Source organism: Lissotriton helveticus, chromosome 10 (genome assembly GCF_964261635.1).
Source record: "Lissotriton helveticus chromosome 10, aLisHel1.1, whole genome shotgun sequence".
Taxonomy (NCBI): domain Eukaryota; kingdom Metazoa; phylum Chordata; class Amphibia; order Caudata; family Salamandridae; genus Lissotriton; species Lissotriton helveticus.
The window spans coordinates 672,169,895-672,195,696 of NC_136071.1; the positions used below are offsets into that span (position 1 = coordinate 672,169,895).

Consider the following 25,802-nt stretch of genomic DNA (forward strand, 5'->3'; position numbering starts at 1 on the left):
CGATGACTGGTGTGGAAAAGTGAGTTTGCAGGGCTAGGAAGTACCAGAGGGCGGTGACCGTAACTGCAGACCCCTGAAGACACCCTCCCAATCGATTTTCTGTTGTGGGGACTGCTAGCTGACTGCTAGTTCGGGGGGTGGGCAGGAGCGATGTGTGAATTAATCATACTGTGGAGTAAGTAATTGTTGGGAAGGGGTAGAAGGATGAGGATACTTGGGGATACGAGGGTTGTCCAATTGTGTTTACACAGTGGAAGAGATGGGATGTTAATGTTTGAATTGTGTTTGACTCTATGGCTGCTGGTATTAAGGTAATGACATGGAATTTGGCGGGCTTAACTCCGATCTTAAGCGATCTACAATACACTCCTTCCTCCGGCGACAGGGTATTCAAATCGCTCTGTTGTAGGAGACAAATCCGACAGACAACGAAATTCAAAAATTATATAGTAAATGAAGGAGACAACTCTACTCCACCACATACTCAATTTCGCCAGAGGGGCTTTCATATGGATCACCCCACAGGTCTCCTTTAGGGTTCAGAGCTTTAAATCAGATATTGAGGGTAGATATATATGGCTATGTGGACTGCTGGATGGTCGAGCGGTGTGTATACTCCCAACACAGACCTTCTACCTTGACGTCAAGAGGGAGCTGCTTGCCTACAGTGGGACTGCCCTGCTGTGGGCAGGTGATTTCAACTGAATGCCAGACGGTTGTGAGGATTGTCTCCCCCTCCTAAAAACAGAACAGATCTGCACATGGTGGCTGCACTGAAAAGTGTGATGACATGCATTGGGCTGCTTGGATGTTTGGCGGACGACACTCAGACGCCAGAGAATATATATGCTATGCCCTAACCCAGTGGTTCCCAAACTTTTTTGACCCGTGGCTCCCTTGACCTACTTGGCAGTTGGCCGTGGCTCCCCACCATTTTTTTACCGGTGGGCGGGAGAGGGGGTGATGTAAACACAACCTCGCGAGTACTTACTGTTGGCTTCCTAAAGTAATTGGGATGCAATGAAGGTATTATAATCATATTTGTAACAAAATAAAAAGATAAGTTGTTTAATAAGAACTCATTAAGTGAGAAACGATACTACAAGATTAATAGCACTATGTTTCCATGCACTTTTTTTTAACCACACAATTGTTAAATTAAACTTCTCCATCATTGCTTGTTAGTTGCAGAAGATAAAATAAATAATCAACAACTATGGCTTTGTTGTTTTATAATATTGAAAGTGCTTCAGTTGTGACATGATGAGACTGTCAAAGAAACATAACGAGCATTTTTGATTTTACATAAATGTCCGTGAAGGGTGGTACTGCTGCAGAATTACGATTTTTTTTCACCCAGATGGTGAGGGCAAAAATGGAGAGCCCGAAAGTGACCAGTCTCAGCACCTGCTTTTTAGAACTGCCAGTGTGCACTGGCAGGACACGATCCACATAAAGCCCTGAATTTGGCATTTTTTCCCCCAGAGTTTTATTCAGCGCAAACTGGACCCGAAGGTATCAGAGCGCTTTACATTGATTAGCACTAGTTGCGATTGACACATTCATTTTTGTTCAGCGCTGGGGAGATTAAGTGATTTGCCCCTAGATTAGAATCACAGGATGTTGAACATTCCAGCTGAGACTCAAACTTGGTTCGAGGTCTGACGGTTTAGCTGTAAGAGGCCACAACCTCTCCCCAGTTGAGAAATCACTGATGCTTAACCCACGTGTGCCTGAATGAAGAACTGGATTATTCGGAGTTCACATCCACTGGTTCCTGGGGAAGTTACCAGGTTTGATAAATCTATGCTCACATTTGCAGAAAGTGTTTACTTTACTAATTGTCCCTCTTCTACAAAAGCAGGTATTTGATTAATAATTTTACTGTGAAAAAGGCGGGCTCCACAGAGCGAGTAAAGCGCAAATCGTACTTTTGAAGAAGAGGGACAATTAGTAAACACTTTCCGTAATACCAGCATAGATTTATTAAACGAGGTTACATTCCCCAGCAACTTGTGGATGTGCACTAAGAATAATCCAGTTGAGTTCTTCATTTCAGGTACACGAGGGTTTGGACTGGGTTGGGGAGGTGAACTTGTGGCCACAGTGAACTACTTTACTAATTATCCCTCTTCTGCAAAAGCAGTTATTTGATTAATAATTTTACTGTGAAAAAGGCGGGCTCCGCGGAGCGAGTAAAGTGCAAATTGTACTTTTGAAGAAGAGGGACAATTGGTAAAGTAAATACTTTCCGTAATGCCAGCATAGATTTATTAAACCAGGTTACTTCCCCAGCAACTTTTGGATGTGCCCTAAGAAGAATCCAGGTGAGTTCTTCATTCAAGCACATGTGGCTTTGGACTGGGTTGGGGAGTTCAACTTGTGGCCACAGTGAACTACATTTAAAAGGCACATCACACAGGATTCGCAAAACTGAAGTAGTAAACAACTATCCAGTGCAGCCCTCAGTGGCATCCTCCACGCAACAACTGCCTGCAATGGAAATCCCAACACTAAATGTCCCCATATTTCCAGCGAGCACGAGTTAAACTTTAACTCACTCCATGGAGCCTGCCCTTTTAGAGTAAAATTATTAATCAAACCCATGCCGATCTTCGGCCCAACCTCCGTTTTACAAAATTTACAGTAAAAATAATGCTGGTGATACGAGTGTAAAACGGAGGTTGGGCCGAAGATCGGCAGGCGTTTGATTAATAATTTTACTCTAAAAAGGTGGGCTCCACCGAGCGAGTGAAAGCAGCCAAAATAGTAAAAAATAAAATGGACCACACAGGAATCCCTCCCATGGCAATTTCCACACCAAAGGCCCTAGTACTACTGTAACTGTAACAACTACTAACCTTAAATCATGTGAAGGAGAGGCTCTCACGAGGCACGGCGGAGAGCAACAATGCACCTGAAACAGCGCGTATAAAATGGAGACTACACTATCCCTGTGGAAGCACGTACGTCAGACGCGTATGCGTATGCACGTATCGCGCCAGTACTCTCGAGCCACACCATGTTCCCAGCTTATGCAGGGGGAGCAGGGGGACACGTAATTTTACAACTGACACAAAGTGCACTTTCCCACATTGTGCGCGCAGCGCCCCGGCACCTCACAGCAGCGCACCGGGGTACAGCGGGGCACAGTTTGGGAACCACGGTCCTAACCCATAACACAAAGTTGCCTTGATAGATTCTCAGTGACAGACTACATCGTCGCAGAAATAACAGACGTTCAGATATTGAACAGGTTTCTCTCGGATCATGTCATGGAGCTCCTGGAGTGGGGCGGGTTCAGAGACAGACCCAGGGTGCCGTTGTGGTGTTAACACCCAGAGGTACTGAGTGATACCCAATTCCACGTGGAGCTTCGAGAAGTGACAGTTAACTATTTTTACACCAACTGGTCCTCAGCAGAGAGCAGGGGAGCCCAGAGGGGGACTCAAAGTAGTGACCCAAGGAGAATGCCTGTCACGTATTAGTGACACTAGGTGCAGTTTAGAGAAACCGTTACTAGGAAGAACTACACCTCACAAATATTCAGTGAGATGCCCAGATTGTGGGAAGCCAGAGAAGGGAGCTATTGACAGCCTAGAGAACGGTGGGAGAGATGTTGGACAGACTGGTCCTATGGGTCGGAGGGACTACCTCATCGGGGGTGGGACCGGTCTGGGCACCTTCTAGCATGGCTATGGAAAAGGGAAAGTCCGCCACCAGTGATCGTTTCTCGTAAACTATGGGATGGCACTATGGTGGGGTCACAAGCCGCAATTCATTTCCTCCTATGAGACCACCTGGTGACTGTTTATGGGGAGGTCGAGGGTGGCCAAACCTCCGATAATATTAGATCACATACCTCTTCCTGGACTTACAGCGGAGCAGCCTGGGTAACTGGAGAGGGAAATCCTAGTCAAGGCATTCAAGAAGACAGTCTGGGAAATGGCTAGATGTAAAGCACCAGCTCCCGATGGACTCCCAGTGGAACACTATCAAACATACTTTGAGCTACACATTGCCCATTTACGGGAAACGCTTCAGGAGGCACATGCATGTAGAATACTTCTGCGAACTATGCGTGAGGCACAAATCATTTTGCTCCATAAAACGAGAAAGAACCACTCAGACCCAAGCTTTTATAGACCCCCGTCTCTATACTTGGGTTAACACAAAAATGCTGGCAAAGACCTTTGCAAACAGGTTACGGGTGGAGGTTACCCAACTGGTACATGAAGATCAATGCAGCTTTATGTGGGGTAGAGGGACCCATATCAATCAAAGGACACTGTCCCATCATATGGTTGCTGAAGGGGAACTAAAGGCAGCGTTGATAGCCATAGACATCGAAAAGGCATCCCTCCAATTGGTAAAATCTTTGGGAAGTCTTCTGCCGTATGGGCCCAGGTCCAGTGTTCCTGTCCTGGATCAAACTGTTGAATACTGCACCAGTGGAACGAGGCGTGTGATATCAGATTGCTTCCCCCTTAAGAGGGGCACTAGGCAGGGATGCCCCGTGTCGCCACTGCTTTTTGCTTTGGTGATGGAGCCCGTGGCGATCTGGCTTCGTCGTGATATGGTTGAGTGGAGCAAAGAAGTGGGAGAGGTCAACCATGTAGTCTCCTTAAAGGCTGCTGATGCGTCTTCTACGTATACACTCAGATCGATTGCAATACTGCTACAGATTATGTCCGAGTTCGGCAGGGTATCTGGTCTTAAGGTCAATAGGCAAAACACTGTTCTGTTCCCTATAGCCGCTACGGTGGCCATGCATTAGACAAAGCTCCAGAGCCTGGATGGGAGAGTTGCATTTCCGGTACTTGGCGATACAGATAGTTCATGCCCCTGAGACCCACTATTACCTAAACATGGGTAGAGTCTTCGCGGTGTTGGAGGAATCGATCCGCTTCTAGGTTCGCCTGGCCTAATCTGTGATGGGCAGAGTCACATTGAGCAAGATGATTTGATTACCTTGTTGTCTGCATGCCCTCCAGCATGCAATGTATGATATTCCAAAATCCACGTTTGCTACACTCAACAGCCTCCTGGTGTCACTTGTGTGGGTCAGTAAACTGAGCAGAGATAAACTGTATATCTTAAAAATGGACTCTGAACTAAGGGGGCTGGGAGTACCATACATGGAACTATATTACCTCACTGGGCTTATACAGTATGGCCCCAACATGGAGAAGAAACTCGTGGAACATGGGTGGTGGATGCGGATCTCCCACATTGCCTCATGTTGGGAGCAGGTGTCCAGGGTGGTCACCCCTTTGTAGTCAGACAGGTGACAGTGGCCTGGAATCAGACAGTTGTCTGAGTGCTACGATGGGCATCTTATGCCAGACTTCTGCTGCTCCGACGGTTGGGACACATTTGTGCCATTCAATCGGTGATGGTCATATCAACGGATTGAAGGTAGCTATAACTGTGGGAGTCCTCTACCTTAACGACATCTTTCTCACATTAGAGGAGGCACAGACTACCAATGACCTTTGGCAGAGGCAATTTTTGCAATATGCCAAAATATCTTGAACATTTAGAGAAATTTGGGTTGAATATCCTGAAGAGTCGCAGACTTTGCTGGTGCTATTGGACTCCGGGTTGACTACGGGGTCTGACCTCTCGCATCTACAAGGCTGTTAAAGGGGATTGCCCAATTAACATTACGGAGAGTCGAAACAGGCGAGAGCCTGGAAGAGAGCACATGCCCAGGTTCGGGAGGTGGCTAGCAACGCAAGGTTGAAGCAGTTTTATTACTTGCACCATGCCTATATTACCTCCCCCCCCCACAGTGGTTATATAGAATTAAAGGAGAACATTCAGAGGTGTGGCCTAGGTGAGGGACTGCCCCAGCATAATGTTCACATAAGACGTGGAATTGCAGTAAACGTCAGGGATTATGGAGTCAGTTAGTTAGGACACAGGTTCACGCAGTGATATTAGTCAACCACTGCTTACTGGAGTTATTCTCCACTCCCAAGCGCAGAGTCAAAATGAATCACCTGTTCTGGGGCTGATCCTAGCAAAAAAACGAGTGGTCATTCATTTGCTGAAGAATAACGCCTAGAGTAGATAAATGGTTGTCAAACATGCTCGCATGCTCGAATGGGGCATGGCAGAAGAAAGACCGCTATGAGCAGCACACACAGACGAGAATGTGGACCGTAATTTAGAAATATGGGGCACCATGCTGGCACACCAGTCTGACCTGACCCTGCCAGCATACAGCCCCACCAACGCTTACTGTGTTCAGAAGAGCGGTACATCCCTAGGAACAGACCGGACCGATAGAATGGTGACTCAGAACATTTGATGGAGTCTAAAGCCAGGGGGTGGTGGTATTGTATATAGTAGAGCGCTTGGGCCCTGCTCCCCAGTATATATTTAAAATGTGCCCTTTTCTAGAATTCTTACACCCCCCCCCCCCCCCCCCCCCCCACCCAAGTGCACCCCCTCATGGAAGGAAAGGGTGATGTGAGACCCAGACCCTAGAGAGAAGCCGCACGGACTGCTGCTGTTAATATATGTGTATGTTATTCTATTAGTTACCAAGTTGTGATTTATATCAATAATATTTCAGACATGGACTGCCGCCAACCACTTACTTGATATGTAAGACGGGATGTGGTCATTGATAAATTGTAATGTATGTATTGTCTCCTTTTAACATGATTCTGTACCAATTACAAATAAAAATATGATACAAAAAAAAAACTTGTGAATTGGCTACCTAGCTGGGTACTGTAAGGTATCAAGTTAATGGTGACGACCAAGTCGAATTTAATACCATTATTACAGAAATGCAAATTTCAGAAAGTTGCCACTATGACCCAGTTGTCCAGTGGCCTCACACAGGGTCTGGCAAACAGATAGCATTCTGCCCGCCTGGGGAGTCTTGTGAGGAAGAGTCCAGACATCTTGAGAGGGGACAGAATAGTGCACTCTGGGATTGATAGATGCCACACATAGCCGGAAAGTTGTTACCAAGATGGAGGTAACCTGGTAGCCCAAGGTCTAGTTACCGCTTCATTCCCCGAACAGCATTTTCTGGGAATAAATATGGCACCCCTGACACACTCCACGTCACACATCACATCGGAACGAGAAGAAGGACCAAATGACTGCCCTGCTGCCCCAAGGACTTCACTGAGAGGCTGCACGGTCTGCTGGACTAGACCCGCTGTATCTAGAGATAGCGAAGAGAGGACTGTGCCGGTGGCTCCTGGCTTGGCGAAAACGTGTGCCTCAGACCAAAGGAGTGGCTCAAAGTAACTGTGGAGTGGCCAACGGGAACTCACACTGGAGTCGCCACAGCCCAAGTAGCCCACACCAGCAACTGGCTAGCCCCCACAGAAGATTTGCTACTAGTTGCGGCTGGGAGCCCCAAGAGATTGATCCTCGATGGCCAAAAGTTACATTAGAGACAGGTGGACCTGGGAGTGCCATCAAAGTCCAGGTTGGTCACCTAAAAAGGACACTAGCCCCCTCTAAATGATTTTGCAAGGGCTGCGGTTTACGGAGACTGGTAACCCTGCCACAGATGACCTTCTACAGACCCTAAGAGGACTTCGAGGGACCCCGACCTCATAGGCCAAAGTCACCTGCCACATGTGGACCGAGGAATCACCACAAAGGCACCCCCGTCAACCGCACCGTAACATCCTTGAGCATCTTTTTCATCTTATACCATCAGGACCAGTCCATTATAGTTTATAGCTGTTGTGTCATAAAGGCTGGAAAAGGACTGGAAACTGCTCTGGTAGCAAGACAACTGTCCAAATCTACCTCATTGGCCTCCAGACATTTCTCCTTGTTGGATTTGCCACTCAAACCGGGTCAGAGTAGCCAAACTAACTTTTACAAACTTTCCAAAAGTTTACAAACGTGATTGACCAATGATTTTTTGCGGTTGAATTAAAAAGTGATAAAACCTTTGAAAATCTTCCTTGAACCATTCGGTGGATTTTGCTCATAAAGGACTCTAAACATTCATTAAAATATAATCAATTTTTATAAATTGGTGCTGTGTTTCTCTCGGTTTGTGTGGATTTCTTATTTTGTTTTTGGTACTGTTAAATGCTTTACACGAAGTTACTTTGTGCAATCCTGCTCGAAGCTATAGCTACCCAAGGTTGAGCTTAAGGTTGCTAAACAAGGCGCACTGGACTCATGACAGTTTCTGCGAGTATATTCCATGGTAAGGCTAACCATCCATACCATATAATACACCCTAATTCTCAGTTACCAGGATCTCTAGATGCAATATTGGTCCATATTACACAGTTAGCAGTAATGCACCCTCTGTATACTGGTAGAGAGCAGTAAAGCACTCAATGTTTGCATTGACTTAGTTATACAAAAAACATGCTAATGCACTACCAAAACAAATGTTTCACTCTGGCAGAAAGCATTTTCTCACATTTGAACACCACATCCCCAGTAACAACTGACACCACACTCAACGGTTCGAAACTGAGGCTTTGATCAGCACATACTAAATAATACACACACACACTCAGCCGCTCACAGGATCACCTACAAAATTAGAGGTTGTATCAAGTGCCAAGAGTGGACAATGGGATGTGAAACAAGCAACACACACCTTTAAGGAGACATCCTGTTGAAATTACTGTGTGTTTGGGAGCTTGGGGATTACGTTCCAATTTGGCATTTCAATTTCGTTTAAATCAGGAAATGCACCAACTTTAAGAAAAAATATTAATTGGGTGCGGTCTTGTTAGTTAAAGTAAAAGAACAGTGGTATTGCTGGTGTACACTAAAACCCCTTTCCCTTCAAGCGGCGGTTCAGAAAATATAGGTATCAAAGTGCTTTATGTAGGGATTCAGCATCCTGATAGGCACCCTCGAACGTTGAAAAATGTCCGCCTGTCGATTATAGAAGGGGTGTTGTGGAGTAGGGGACTTCACAGGGCCAGAGAAAGGTGAGGCGGGCAGGACAGTCAAATGAACTGGGGTGGTTGGTGGACAGGTGGTATCAAGAGGGGTAGACGCTAGGACAGGCAACAATACCGTGCAGCACAGGAAGAGATGCCAAGCCAGACAACACCACAGTGGGGCTGGCTGAGCTCCAGACAATGTCACAGTGGTGCAGGCTGAGCCAGACTAACCACGCCAACCATCATCAGAGTAGGGTGTCTGCCAGGCCAAGCAACACCAAAAGAGGGGACAATCAGCCAGACCTGGGGACACTAGCGGACCTCATTTGACCATGCCACACAGGTTGGTTCACATGGCCAGGCAACACCAGAAGGTAGAGCTTCTGGACAAGAATACATCACAGGAGGGAATGGTAGAGCCAGGCCACACCACAAGTGGCAAGATACTCATGGTGACCAGTGCAGGTGATGGAAAGGGTTGGTGCATCTAGTGGAAGTACAGAGCCAGGCCATGCATAACTATCATGCTGCAGTATGGGTCAAGGAGCCAGGTTGACAAAGCGAGTCCGTTACCAGGAGACGGGAGATGAGAGTCGGGCCATGCAACGTCAGAGGAGTAGTTGGCCGAGCCACGCACACCAGAGGAAAGGTCAGGTGCAAAGGAAAGGGGTCAACTGGTCATGCTATGCTGAATGAGGGTTAATGCAGGCAACCCCAGGCGGGAGACCAATCGAACCAGGTGATACCAGAGGGGGAAAGGCAACACAAGACAGGAGGTGGTTTACCCTAGCCCCGTAACACCGGAGGTGGGTCAGCCAAGCACAGAGATACCAGTCTGAGTGGAGGAAATGGGAAGGTGGGTAGGGGGGTGCCGGCAACACCAGCTGGGGGGCAGCCGTACTCAGCAACACCAGTGAGGTGGGGCCAAGTGAGCCCAGCAACACTGGGTGTTGGGTGAGCCTGGTGATACCAGCAAACTAGGGGGTAGTCAACTGGCCAAATGACATATTAGGGGACCTAACTGGCTAAGAAACACCAAAGGTAGCTAGCTGCAGTGAGGCCATGCAATGCCAGAGGAGTGGCAACACCAGATGGGGAAGGAGGCAGTCAACACAAGGAGAGAGACAACCAATTCAGGTAACACCGGACAGGGTCTGTCAGCTAGGCAACCCAGTGGGGGTGAGGTGCCCAGGCTAGGCAACAACAGAGAGTTGTCGGCTAGGTAAGAGGACACCAGACTGGGCCAGTTCTGCCAGCTGTCACCAGAGGGGACCTTTCTAGCCAGGCAACAGCAGACCAGGGGAGCAGACCCGTTCAAGCAACAACAGAGGGGAGCTGGCCTAGCCAAATGATACCGAAAGGGGAGGGGAGGGTCAGCCAGGCCAGGTGACACAAAGTGCAGGCTGCTGAGCAAAGCTACAGAGTGGGTGCTCTGTTATGCAAGGCGAAGCAAGGGCAGGCCAGGCAACAGCGGGGGTAAGCAGGCCAGCCACACCAAGAGCAAGTCGACAGATTGGGCCAGGAAATGCATAAAAAGGTGTTTGGGGGCAGCTGAAACAGGTAACACCAGGAGTGGGTCAGCCCAGTCAGGTGAGTCCAGAGCGGTGAGGAGCAGCCGGGCCTGGTGACACCAGAGGGAGGGGCATGGCAACACCACCAGATGGATGGGAGTGGGCCAGGCAACACCAGATGCGAGGGGGTGTTCGGCTCGCCAGATGGGGTAAGCGGCTGACCCAGGAAAAAACCTGATGTGGTCAGCTAAAAGAGGCAAAATCAGAAGGAGGTGATAGATCCTGGCGAAACCAGATCGAGGGGGCAATGGAGCCAAGGAAAATCTGATAGGGAAGATAAGCTGGGCAAAAGCAGAGAGAGGGCAAACTAAACCATAGGTTAGCCAGCCAGGCAAGGTAGAAAATGTGAGGGCTGGATAAAGTGACATGAGGGGGGCATTTAGGGTAGGTGACTGGGGGGGGGGCGTGGGGGTGGTGGCAGGCATAATCGGGGGAGTGATTGGCAACGTCAAGGAGGTAGGACTGTGTCAAAACATCAATTAGGGGCCTCGGCAGGTGACAGCTTGGCAGGTGAAAAGGGTGGGGGGGCGGTGAAGGACTTTACAGGGTACATCAGGGAACCATGGTATGCAACATCAGAGGGTCTATGGCAGTCCACATAAGGCAACATCTTATGACAGGCAACAAAAGAGGGTTAGTGTAGGTAAGGAATTTTTGGCTTGGCCACATATTGGCACATACCTTCCATCAGCTGGAAATAAAGTGGATCTATGCAAATCAGTTGCTTACGTCATCAAACTGGAAAGAAGCAGCATTTGCATTTAAAGTACTCTTTTGCTAATTTGTACGCATTCCTGCAATAAAATGCATTAATGGGCCTGGAGAAACACTTACCGGTCATAGCAATTAAAGTCGTCTAACCAGCAGCCTTTCTTCACTAGCTCGATAAAGCCAGAATTATTTCTCCAAGAAGCATAACAATGCAGCCGCTTATTCTTTTCTACTTCACAACTCTCAATGCCACTTTGATTGGTCTTCTCCAGCTCCCAGTTGGCATTGTAATATAAGCATTCTCGGATTTCCACCTCCCCGTGTCCAGTACCTGCATGAACAGACAAGAGTAAATGTATGGTTAGGAATCTAAAATAGCCTCTTACCAATGCAGACTAGTTGCAGTAACAGGCTATAAATAATACACAATAAAAGTTATAAGGAGCAACATTTATTATCCAAAACGGCCATGAATATAATCCAGTAGCTGAACAGCAAACACTACATGGTAATCCTGGATACAAGCCATAATTTTTCTGGGCTACACTGTATTCATTCAGAGACAGAAATGCTTAATGTGTCTGCAGTACTCTATACTAACAATCAAAAAAAACATAACAAGCAAGGGCGTAACTAACACTAGTGCAGCAGGTGAGCAGGTGAACTGGCACTGGGGTCCTGGTGAGTGAGCACGCCCCTGCCCCCTTCTTCTGATATCTTACCAGGAAAATGGAAGTCTAGTGAACCCTTTTTAGGTTTTCACCTAGGCAGTGCTTGCGCTGACTCTTAGAGACATGCTGTATTAAAGATATGGGCTGTAAGCTCCGCACATGTATTTTATTGGCTCCTTTGAGTGTCTTTTGGAATTGCTTATATTTCATTGGTTTATTTACTTAGTAGTCCTTCCTTGTTCCTATTTAGTTACGCCTTCTCTTCTATTGGAATCTCCCCTTAAGGACAGACCCCTCTTACATGTGTTGTTACTCAATTGGTTTATTTACAGTTGGTGAGCACTATTTCCTTAATGTTGTTACAGGCACAAATCCATGGCGCGTGCATGGTATGTCTATTTTTTTTTAAAGCAGCACGGAGTGCTACACGTTTAATTTTTTTTAATGCCGGCTGCACTGCCTGCAAGCAAGCACAACGCATGCAGGCACTCAGCACTGCACATAACGCTAGGGACACCGCAGGTTACCTGGGACACAGATGCCTCTTTAGACAGTGGCTAATCGGATAGGATTCATTTGCAGTTTTTTGGTGCTACAGTTTGCAGCACGCATAATCTTGAATAACGGCGGGCGACTTTTTATTTTGCCTGGCTCACCCCAAATTTTATTTTTACAATAATAAAAGATTTATTCAGCAGCACGGCACACAGAGTTTCATCTTCATCAATGGCGGCGCAAATCCACGAAGCAAGTAAAGGGTGCAGTAGGACAGGCTGTTACTAGGTGTTCCTGTGTAGTTGTAAAGGAACCCCTATTAGCCACAAAGTACTGCACCCTTTATGCAATTATAAAAAGAAAGATTGAAGCTGAGCATCAAGCTGCCGCTAAGAGCTTAAAGCAAGAACTGATCAGACAATAAAGAGTTACTCGACAATTTGAACATTTGACTGTGAAAGACCAGGCAACGTAGAATCTCCTGTGATATGAAATGTTAACTACTTAAGAGCATCAAGTTAGACATAGGCAGCCGAGTATCATGCAAATCCCACGTCGGCTTCAGAAGCACTTCTGCAGAGTGGTATTACCAATCCTACGGGATGACATGAAAAGAGATTCAAATGCGACACAAGGCAGCATCAAATGAAGAGTATAAATAGGATCCAGGGAACATCACTAGGGAACTACAAATAGCTGCCCGCTTTCTATACACACCTTCACAGCGCCCAAGTATACACACACGTGGAAAGAAGATTTCCAAGGACTTCAAAAGAGCATTTTGGGGCTCCTAATTATCGGAGTATAAAAAGGAGTTAAACCTAGATTTAAAATGCATGGCACTGAGAAACGCAAGTATAGAGAGGGCTGATTCAAACGAACCCCAGATCAGGTTTCAGCTCTGGCCCTCTTCAGATCTTTATACGAGTTTAGCTGCCCAGGGCCTCCACCGTGACAGACTTAAGCATCTGCTCACGCAAACAAGCACAGAGTCCGGAAAATCACTGAGAAAACCCAGGCAGACATGTTTGGGGACTGACCAGTCATTGAACAAGATGCCTACATGTCCCACCTAGTCACCAACAGCGTGTCCGCATTTCAGGAATAATGTGGGTGAAGCTAGGTTAGGTATTGGATACACAACGCACACTGCCACTGGTAGGACCTTATAGGGCTTTCAGCATCCTGGCTGGGTCTCCACCACAGACCGGAGTCTGATTCAACTTACGGTGATGAGTTATGGGATTGTGTTCTATTGCTATATTCACCTGGTTGTTTATACCATAACTACTGATCTGCGTGAAGAGGACTTTGGTGACAAAGCTGTGAGGTCAATTAAATTGCCATTTACTAGGTTGCTACGCACACTGTCTGACATGTGGATGGAATCATGTGTGGCATCTGTTAATGTGATGTACTCTTACCGCGATAGCAAGTGTTATAGTGTACAATGTACATATAAGTGTATGCAAAACCCAGTGAAGACATTAGATACTTTCAATGTATGTATTTACTGTTATTTGTTGCCGTTGTTGGTAGCATAATCCAGCTTTTTAAAATGTTTATGTAAGGTGTCTTTTCTTTAATTTGTGTTTGCTCTTGAGTTTTAAACTATAACCCAGGCAGCACCGACGGGATAAACACTGATTAAGTGTTGTATACAAAAACACAGGACAGTCTACAGGAAATGGACAACCGAATTCACAATTTCTACCATTATTTAATGGCTCCAGATGTGTCTAAGCAAGGGTCTACATTCACTTTAGAGGCAAAAACCAACCTGTTAACATTTTCTATGCATGTCGCTACAGCATGGTACATGACACGCGTGTGTGTGTGTGTGTGCATGTGTTACGACATCTGCAAGTGAGCGCATGGCTGACAACTTGGACCTGTAACAATTTCGCAATGGTCACTGTGTGCACATGAGCAAGCACATGTGATACATGCCGACCACTTTGGCTTTTCATTTTTTTTTTTTACTTCGCAGTTCAGATCACCTGAATAAGCGCTATATGATTTCCCTTTCATCAAGAAAGCAATCCAAGACCTAATTAGTACATAAATAAAAACCAAATAAGTGTGAGACCCAAGTTTTTCTTAGAAGCCTGGCGCTGAGGCATTGTGGGGGCTGATGAATACCAAGGTTGCCTACTCTTGATTCCCACACATGTATCTTTCTTCCAGCACCCCTCATACAGTCTTTGACTCTTGCATCTTATTTTTCAGCCACACTTTTTTCCTGCGTTACTGTTTTCCAAGCGTTGCCTACTTCCAAAGTACATTCTTTTCTGCCCTTTTTTCTTTTGCTGAAGTTTAAGTTCTGAAAATGAAAAAACGTAATCTAGGTTCCCAAAAATGAGTGCTGGTGTCCTCGCCTGTAACCCTAGGCATTCGTTGAGTATTGAAGCAATGTAGCAACTGTAGTGTAGTAACTGATGAGATTTTGAATTGGAAGAGGTTGGGAAACTGGGCTTTATCCGGGTTTCGTTCAGACTCTACTGACCACGACTACTTCACTACTACTCACACCGACGGAAACAAACCTTGACAGAAATTATACTTGAAGCTTTATGAAGGCAAAGTTAGTCATACCATACGTCCCAACCATGGCAAACGTCAAGCATGAAATGCAAATTCCAAATAAGTGAATAAAGAAATTTGAGTTTTCTTGGGGCGGGGATAGTCTGCAGAAACTGCAAAGCAGCTTCATTGATAAAGAGAGCAACGGAGAAAAATGCTCTGCAACAGTTCTACTGACTAGAGGTTTATTTGCTGCTTGACATCGTGTAGGTGATGCAGATACTGTATTGGGGGTTAGACTTTGGGCATGGCCACTGAAATTTGCAACAGGGGAAGACCAAATTATGTGGCATGGTTGACTAAATGCAGCAAGAAAAAACAAATTATGTGGCATAATGCAGAACATTCTATAGACAGTATTACTGCATTATTTTTTTTACATAGCACTGTCTGGGCAAAAGTTCCACCTCATTAGCAACAGTTTAACACTTAAATACAACAATTAACAAATGAAATGTAACCTGTAAACTTTTGATAAGAGCTTCCACAGTGCGGCTACTGGTGTCTGTTTTAAGTACCTTTTTTTATTTCAACAAATTTTTATTGATTTTACGCATATAGACCTCAATGCTTTGTCGTTACAGGGTGGCAGCCCAAACTGGCCATTTTTGTTGAAGATACAGTTACACAGTATATAAGCTTGGCTGTCCCCTATCCACTGTCCCGCTAAGAGAATAAGAATGGGTGAAAAGGAAAAAGATAGAGAATAAGGGAGAGAAATAAGACCTAGTATACAAGAAGTTTACTTCCTTCGTGTTCAGATCTTGCGGGGGGTGTTTTAAGGCTTTTTGGGCCCTTTGTCTAGGTCTGCTCACGGGGTTTATAGGGGTCCAGGAACTCGTGACCCGTTTTTGCTAGAGACAACTTTTTGGGGAAAATTGCAAATTATGCGGTAGACTTTGGATCATGTCGCAAATCTATACTCATGCAGTAAACGCAGCAGAATCGGTACTGAAGAAGGGTGTAAAGAAATTAGGAGGTACTTTCTCAAAACTGCATTGAGGAATGGAGACACATTTCACACTAAGATTTGTAAAGCTCAAGGTTGAACTGCATTCTTCCCCACTGAGCTGCAAAGGATAAGATTCCTTTCAGCTGAGGCAGTTCCTCCACAGTCTTAACACCTGTCACGTCGTCTAATTCCACCATCAATGGGTTCCTTGTAATTTAGGTTTCGGGAGTTTTCCACATCCTAGCCAATAGATTCTGAAAACCTTTCAGAACAGTTAGATGCTGGGGGTCTATAACACGTGACTTTGGCAAGCAGAAACCAGCGCTTTGAAACCCTGGAGTCCGTTGAAGGAATGCATCTTTCTCAATGAACTTCCTGGGCAGGGGTTTGTGTGGTGCAGTACTTAAAGCTGACCCACACACTAAGGATGCAGTAAATTTAACAGTACACTTTCATTATATCCCAAACATCGAAGAGATATCTGAGCATGGCTCGTGTTTCGTGAGTTGAAGCTATCCATCCTTGACATCCTATCATTAAAGCTACCACACAGCAACAGCAGGCTCTACAAAGCATGCAGTTGCGATGCACATAAACACCATATCTTTTAACTCCTAGGCCGCATCATGCTAAGGGCACCCAAAAATATCCATACCCGAATATTCAAACACTAGAGTTGGAATATTAAATTAATCCTGAACTCAAAGCATGTTTAAATGCCTCTCAGAAGCTTTGCAGGGGAAGCATTGAAAAGGACTACTTTGAGAAGGCACAAGAAATATGAGAAAACTGGTAAGATTGGTACAACTGGAAGCAGGAGATTCTCAATGCAGTCAAGCTGACTTGCCTACCACTTGAAGAACCTAGAACAGAGACCAGTGGTGCACAAGTATTGTAATTGCATTTATATAGCGCGTACAACTCATGGACGAGGCATTGAAACTAGTGCTGCGTACAGGACTTTCTGTAAAGGGACAACTTCCAAGTACCAGTGCACAGAACCTAAGAGGCAATGCAACCGCTCCTTTGACACAAGTGAAAACTCGAATCGTGCATTGTTTTACAACAAAGCACTTTTTACTTAAATTCTAACAGACTTCATCTTTGAGATTTTGTTTAATCTTTTGAGAGATGTAAAGTCACACTTGTTGATGGAGCTTACAAATGCTTTTATTCCACTGGAGTGATCAACTCTGCGATTGAATTCATAATGAATAGCTTATTCAATTTCCTCACTTGCATGAATGTCAATACCTCTTGGGCGGCTGCCAAGAGATGGGCCGCTTGATATGGCATGAATACAATGCCTTCGAGTGATGTATGCCCTTCGCTCACCATTACTGACTGGAGTGTTAGGCAGAAAACAAATATTTCTATTCTTCGGAAAAATACACCAAGATTGCATTAGGGTCACCATTTTATGCAAAAGTCACAAAAGGGTGTGTTGCTGCAGATCCACAGTTTATCCTCTTACACTAGTATATGTAATTCAGAATAATCGCTATTAACTATGTAGGAAGGAAAAGGAATATATTTCGACCGGCGAATGTACACTTTGTTTTACGGGCTTGGAAATTAAGTTTCAGTTGGTTTTAGCATCCAATTCTACATTGGAAATGGAAGCAGTGCACTGAATAACCCAAACTCCTTCATCCTCCCTTTTTCTCCCACTATCTTGGTGGCCCATGCCATGGCCTCCTGACTGAGTTATTACACCTATGGTCAAAAGACAAGTCTTCTGGATCGCAGGGTACCCAGGCTGTCTCTGCCCTGACATCCAAGCTTAGGCAGGCTGCCAAAGAGATACTTGTTTGACCTTGGAAAGACCCAGGGCTTGAACCCTCCCTGCCTTAATACCCTTGAGTAAGCTAGCAAACACCTCAGTATCATCCAACCATCACAATTCAGCCCCATCTCTCGTCCGCCTCCTACATGCTATTCTACGCAGCTACGCTCAATCACATTCATGACTTGCACTTTCAACAGCAGCCTAAAGATTCATGATTTTAAACAAATGAAAAAATATATAATTAATCTATTTTTTTCTGTTTTTCCTCAGATTTCGACGATTCAATATTTCCACTTTGGAGCAGAAGTCATGGAACCGGTCACGTGTTTTCAGACATCAATAACACTTCGAAGAGAAAAAAGACGCAAAAAAAGTGAAGAGACCTCAAATCTGCTTAACGTGGCCATGCATAAATGACCCCCGAACAATAAGTTTGTGTGAACGAACACCAGGCTGATGAGAAAACCTCATGAGGGTTGCACTAAGGCGGCTATATTCTCAGGAAGTACCGCAGACGCACATCACTATGGTAACATGCTATGACGCTAATGACCTGCCTCCTAACCTTGTCAATCTCAAAAGGCTTTACCATGCAGAAGCTATTTTTATTTAAATCAACTCACGTGACTTGGGGGGGGGGTGGTCATTCATCTTTTTATTTCTTTAACAGAACCAGGAAAGAAGGTTCTACAAATGCCAATGGAAGGTCGCAACACATTCTGGTTTGTCGAAGAGGTTGCCGTGGTGCTCCGCCTCCAGTAGCTCTCAGTACAGAAAAGGTTGGAGACCCCTGCCCTACAGCTTTCGAAGATGACAGCCCACAGCAGAGCGGTGAATGCTCTTGAATACAGGCTATGTTAAAGCTGGGCCTTAATAAATATGTGTGCAAATCCTGCCAAACTATAAACGGTGCTCATTTTTGCATGTTTCCATAAACTGAACGGTATAGGCCACGCTTTACATAGTAGTGTAACAAATACGCCAACAAAGAAACTTCACCAGTAAAGCAAAGCATCGGAATAATGCAATTGCGCAACTGAAGAGGGGGGGGGGGGGGGAAGTAAAATTTACGAGTACGCAGCACGGTTCGTCACGCAAGGGCCGTCAGACAATCCGTAGAATGCACCACACGCCGCACAAGGTCCTCCTTCACAGGCAGGGATCACGCAGCTGCTCCTGTCAATCACATGACAGACGGGGGTGGGGGAGCGACTCCAGTGCTGCTCAGCCGGCATGAGAGAAACAACTTTCGAGAGCTGTTCGCGCCGTGGAGGTCATTTTAGGACGCCCTGATGGAGCATGAGCACAGTTTATCATTGTTAAACCATCGACATTGGCGTTTAACTGAAAACTTCATCCACATCCGATTTCTTTACTTAATTGGGTGGTTATCAAGTGAGTTCAAAGACCCAAGTATACATTTTGTTTTCGAGTCCTACCTAGGGTTGCCACCATCACAGAAAAAAATACCGGCCATTTGTTGTTTTGTGAGTCTGCAAAAGCCCGGACATTATACTAAATAGGACTTAAAGCACAATCGTAAGTTTATTTGTTAAACTACTTTATTGCCTTAATTCACTTTAATTACAAGCCACTAACGCAGCCCTATAACACATTTAAATTTGCTTACTATTAATATTTACTGTTTGAAGTATATACAGATAACAGGCAAACATACTGGCTTTAGGTGAGTTTGCTTGATTTTTATTAAAGACAGGACATTAAAGTATACCAGTGTTCAGTAGAAAACAGGTCGGGTGGCGACCCTACTCCTACCCGAGTGTAAGGCACCCTTACCTAAACCATGACTCCAGTCCTCTTCCGACTGCCAGATCAACAACCTTTTTTTACTTCTAGAGCAACAACCCTTTTAAGTACGAACATTTTAAACTCCACTGATCAAAGTGTATCGCCATTTTACATGCAAGTTCACGTATTTTGCCTGAGGAAAGAAAATATTGCCGTGTGGCTCTGAAAAGAGGAGGTTATGAAGTTTACTGAAAACCTGGTTACGCCCATGGAAACAAACAGACCCCTTCATCGCATCCTGACAAATACAGGACCATCATCGCATCCTGACAAATGCAGGACCATCAGTTTCCAAAAGGGCAGCGGTGTGCCATGGGGGGGGGGGGGGGGGGGGGGGGGGAATCAAACAAAGTTAAAAGAGCAAGAGACAGACAAAAGGAGCTAATTGATATGTCTAAAGCAGTGAAGGAGATGGCCAAGTAAAACGTGAAATTCAGCAGAGTACTGTGGCGCTTTTACAACCCAGATCTCTCTTAATATGTCTACTGGAGTCACCCGTGTCCTACAGACTGGCGTGTGCACGATTTTACCTCGGTTAATTGGAACTGAGAATATAGGACAGGGAGCTAGGGATACTCATTAAGTGCAACACAAGATGAGGGTACAACTAGAAAGTACCAGTAAACAACCAGAGGGACGGCCAAGTAAACGACAGCTCTTTCCCAGTTACAGAAAGACAGACAACCACTGGTGAGCAGGTCACTCAAGGGAGGAACTAGAAAATTAAAAATTAAACCATCCCTCTAATCACACAGAGCACGAAGCAAGCACACCCTACCTTCCTTAGGCGACTTAGTCACACTTTGACCCATCCATTGTTTTATATATAAATTCATCCTTTCAATGCATCCACCCATCAAAACATTGAACTTTCAATCCGTCCTCTCACCTTTCCTTCCTTTTACTCTTCCCTTATCTGCCCATTCTCCATCCTTTGGGTCAGTCACACTTTAACCTATCAATGCTCTCACCTTCTAACCATCCTTCACCCCTCCTTCTACCCATCCTTTCACTCTATAATCAATTTACTGTTTCATGGTTATATCTTGTCTTCTACCTTTTACTGGCTTTTAGAGTTTCGCTCCTGTCGTGCTTCCGTTCTTCTTCTGTTCTTTCCATTTACACCTTTATTCTCCCATCTTTACTTTTCCTTACATTTCTCTCACCCTCTCTCTATTTGCTCCCCTTAGTTTTCCCCTACGTTCATCATTTCATTGTTACTCCTGGTCTAATTCTTTTGCTGTGCATGCCAGCCCGTTTACCGCACCCCTCTGCCATGGTAGTACCTAATATTATTTATGAGCATTGTCTATGGAAATAAGAAGCCTGTCAACAACTAATTAATGTTTAGTGGCACACAGTTAATCAGCCCAAGGACCCAGTGGCAGTTACTCCTTGAGCTGCTGGGGTCTGTAAGCCACTGACATAAAACTTAGCTCAATAACAAACACCACGTAAGAAACGAAAGACTGAAACACCATTCTAAGAAATGTGACATACACATGAATGGTTTATAAGAAAAATCACACAATATTCTGACATATATATATATATATATATCGTGATTAAACAAAGGAAGAACAAGCCTTATCAGTGGTTCGTGTCCCTCTCTTTTGCCATTTGGAGTGGAATTAATATATATGATTGTCATTGCAGACGAAAACAAAAAAGTGAAGGGTGGATTGCCTGAAAATAATCTCAGCTGCTGCCAATTACTCTGACCGGAATCCACGTAATTTATTTTTTTACCCACCATGCCACCTCCCACAGGAACCAGTCCTATACATACAAGCCTTGGTCCTCCTCCAATAGGAGCAACCCAGCCCAAATTACCAGGCCAGCCTACTCTGTACATAACCACAAGCAACCCACAACAGTTTCAGTCTACTTAGGACTCAAGCTGCACCCTGCTGATGAGGCTCGTGACACAGTGAGAATGTGAGCCTCTGTCCTAGTCAACAGTACACAAGACCCGAAACCCAGCAGGGCACTCTACAGGGGTAACAACAAAAAGGCATCCTCTGGTTAGGCAGTAAAGTTGCAAGTTACACTACATGCTGGAGTAATTGATAAAATTCTATGGGTGTCGGATCGTGCACCGCTTTTGTTCTTTTTAAGTATACTTTTTTTCGTGCCTCCAGGGCTCACTCCCCGTCTGGAGTGATACGTGATAAACCTTTTATAGCCGCTATACCTAATTGGGTGTAGCTGTCCCCCTGGGCACCGATTTGTGCTGTGTACCAGCTCTGAGTTTCAATCAAATTTCAACTTCAAGTGATTAAAACATGATGCTTTTTCCAAAATAAATCGATTACTCCGTTATTTCATTTATATCTCATGAATGTTTCATTTATTCCTCATGAACTCCAATGCATTTCGGCAGTGCTTGCTGCCTTCATCAGGGAAATAATTAATCTACAAATAATCAAAGAAAACATACATCACATTAACCTTCGTTATATCTATAAATTCATATCACATATACTTGTGTTACTTCTTAGCATAGTTATCTTACACTTCATAACATTGCTCTAATATATTCACATAACCGTTGCTATGAATTCTTATGAAATAATCCTATAGCGTTATTGTAACGGTTTCTACACTAAGGTGGGGCTCGGCATGGCTATCAAAAGCGGTAGTTGGTTGTGGCGTCTTCCGTTTAAAAGACGGCGTGGCATAATTAGTAAAACTCGCCTGAAGCGCTGACTCAATTCTGTGGAGCTTAGTTCCTTCTAAAAAGGAACGGATTTGAAATTATTGTTACGCGCTTATGGAGCCTTACTTCGGTCGCTTAGCTGCTCACCTCGGCGTTTCTTACATTCTGCTCCGCTGCTCAACTCTCTGTTTCTGCTCTCTTCCGGTGTTCCGGAATTCGCGCGTGCGCACTATTAACGCTTTCACGGCCATTTTTTATTGCCTCTCTAACTTTATTGAGATCACAATGTTAAGTGGATTTGCCCCAGTGCTCGCTGCCACTATGTTTTGATACTGTTGCAAAGTTGGTTGGGTCAATTTGGATAGTGTGTTTACGCTATCTACTGTGAATCTAAACACGAATAATAATATTTACAGATAACAAAAATTCTGTGCGTTCATTCAGTCCGCCTGGCTTCAGGCTACCCAGATTATAAATCCAGTAATTCTCCTGCTTAAGTAACCTCGTTTTGTTCATGGAACCTTCTATTCTAGGTAGTGTTTCTAAGACACACACTCTCAGTTGTCTGACGTTGTGTTGCATTTGGGTAAAATGTTCTGCTATACTGGTTTTCGCGGTTTTTAGTCTTATGGTGCTCTTATGTTCATTTATTCGTATTTTCAATTTTCGTTCAGTGTGTCCTACATAAACATCTCCGCATGGGCATTTAATCATGTAGATTAGGTTACTTGAATCACACGTTGCATTCACTTTCAACGGTATGGGATACCCCTTTTGTGGGTGTGTTATGGTAGAGCCTTTGATGATGTTATTGCATGTGCTACAATTGTAACAAGGTACTGTTCCTCGAAAAGGCGTCTTGATGGTTACTTCATTAATTGGTTTTAGAAAGTCTGCTATGTTCTTAGCTCGTGTATGTGCAAAGATTGGTTCCTGAGAAAAAATGCCTCTGAAATCTGGTTCCATTTTTAACATTGACCAATGTTTTTTGATAATCTGCTTGAATTGTGTGCTGACGGTGGAGAATTTACTCACGCATGTGATGCGGTTACTGGATGTGGTTACTTTTCGGCACAGAAGTTCTTGTCTCGTTTTTTGTTGAGCTCGTGTTAGTGCTTGTTGGGTGATATCTGGGGGATATCCCCTATCTTTGAATCTTTTTGTCATTTCATTCAATTGCTCTCTGCATTGTGAGGCCTCTGAGACCACTCTCTTCACCCGTAACATCTGGGAGTATGGCAGGTGTTTCTTAAGGGCCGGAGGATGATGACTTTTGAATTGTAACAGATTGTTTGTCTGTATTTTTACGGAACAGGTTAGTGGAGAATACATTGGTCTGTTTGGTAATCTCAACATCTAAGTATTGAATTCTCAATTCATTGATGTTCCATGTGAAACCTATTCGGTCTAGTTTTGTATCCAAAATTTGTAGTTGTTGTTCTAATAAGGCTTTTGAGCCTTTCCATATGGTGAAGATGTCATCTATGAATCGTACATACATGACGATGTTGTCAATCCAAGTAGGGTCTTGGTATACGTGTTCTTCCTCGAATGATGCCATGAATAGATTAGCATATGCCGGAGCGGCACAATTTCCCATGCACGTTCCACTTTGTTGCATGTACCATTTTTTGTCCTGTTCAAAGTAACTGTGTAGCAACGTGAATTGCATCAGTTCTAATATAAATATTTGCTGTTCTTGCGAGTAGTCGCTATCTAAAAGGGCCCTTTCGATAGCTTCCAATCCGTGCTGATGCGGTATCGAGGTATAAAGTGCTTTTACATCGGTCGTTGCCATGATCATGTCCTCTTCTGGGTCGATTGTGGATAGTTTGAGAAGAAAGTCTGTGGTGTCTTTCAAGTATGATCTGGTTTTTAATCTCCATGTATAAGTTCGTATCTCCAATTATACATGGAGATTGAATCAAATCAAAACTAAATCACTGCCCGCAATGTGCCATGTCACAATGAAACTCGTAGTGAAGGTGAGCCGTTGCTTTCCCAGCGCAGTGACCGCGGGCGAGGCGAGCCACTGCAGCGCAGCACCCCGCGGGCAGCCTACCCCGGCCGTTGCTAACAGCGCTAGAGCCCGCAAGCCTGAAGCAGCACGCGCTCCACCCCTCCCATTGTCGGCGCCGCACTCGCGCTGCTTTCCTCCCTCCTCATCCTCTGGCTGGGCTCTGATCGGCTGGGCTGAGAGCTGAGAGGAGGAGCTGCCTGACAGCATGCAGAAGCAGTTGTGAAAGCAGCCACTAGCACCTCAGTGGAAGGCAGTGGAAGGCAGGGGCAGCCGAAGCAGCCTCCCGAGGCTGGGAGATAACAGACGAGCGTGCCTGCGGCTTTCCGAGGGACATTCCGTTCTGCCATAGTTCTTTCAGAGTGCTGCTACCTCTGGGGTGTACGGATCCCTGCGAGGTCCCCTCCTAAATAGGAACGGCCCCTCCAGTTCCCTACTATGTGGCACGGCTGTGAGCAGGGCGTGATGGCTTGAGGGAAAGAAACCGTGGTCCAGGGACCCAGCTGAGCCTTCGGAAAAAAGTCGAATATTTAGCTGCTGCTCTGCCTGTCACTGCATGTTCTCTTAAAGATGACCGCAGCATGACACCAGGAGTGCGAACTTGGGGGGGGGGAGGACAACGCTGCCTCCAAGACGTGGGAATGTGGACTCTGCTCACTGGTCCTTATACTAGCGCCAAGAAGCACACACTGCTTGGGTTGACCGGCGCCACACCAAAGTGCGCTCTAATGAGGTAAGGAACATCTTTAGCTGTCATTTCCCGCATGTAATGATCTAGAGTTGCATATAGTAACAAGTATAAATAGCTATTAAACCATGTGGAGGATTAGAGCAATAACTAGTTGATTCCACATGCGTATATTCAACAGAGAACTTGTCTGCATTAAGCATTTATAATTTTAGTTTTTAAGGCAATGGACACGGTTCTGACACGGTTCTTGCTTCAGGGCGCCTTCTAGCGGCTGCAGTCTAGATCTTTTACTATATGCCGCTACCTTCACACGGTAACATGACCAGCGGCTATAAACAAGAAATTATGACACCATATTTCTAATACGCAGAGAGCTGGGGGTGATCAAGAGCGCAGATGAGAGAGTAACTCCATGGATAAGAGATGTACTTCAGTACTCCCTAAAGTGAGCAGTACACAAAATGCGGCCATAGGCTGGTCTGTCTAAAAGTAATACACTTTACTCCGTGAGGTAACGTGGGAGCGAGCCGTGCTCTTCACGTGTAGCGGCCAGGGTCGTACTGGAACAGTAAATAGGCCCGGACATCAAAGTAAATGTGGCCCACGTTACAGAATCAGATAGCTAAAGATTGACCCACGTAGGTTTGTACCTGTCAAGTCACGCTCTGTAGGTATTTTACAATGTATGGTAGACTGTCAGCATTTGTGCTTGCTACAGGCAACTTTTGCGATAATATCAGGCAAATCTACAGTTAAAAAAAAAAAAAAAAAAAAAAAAAAAAAATCGCCGAACTACAACACAGAACAGGCTTACACACAGTCAAACAACCGACCCACACACACACACACACACACACACACACACACACACACACACTGACCTGTCAGAACACCCCATCTGGCACTGCATGATTGCCCCATGGGTTAGTCCGACCCTGTAGTGGGCCAGGGCTG

At 45.2% G+C, this 25,802-nt stretch overlaps 1 protein-coding gene across 4 annotated transcripts in view; it reads right to left on the reverse strand.

Moving 5' to 3' along the window:
* The window catches only part of ACVR2B (activin A receptor type 2B), a 376,358-nt gene that overhangs the window by 188,409 nt on the left and 162,147 nt on the right, over positions 1-25,802 (reverse strand). For all 4 annotated transcript variants that reach the window (XM_078663209.1, XM_078663210.1, XM_078663208.1 and 1 more), the window contains exon 2: positions 11,306-11,513. In XM_078663209.1, coding sequence (XP_078519335.1) covers positions 11,306-11,513 — 208 coding nt within the window. The remainder of the gene's footprint in view (positions 1-11,305; positions 11,514-25,802) is intronic.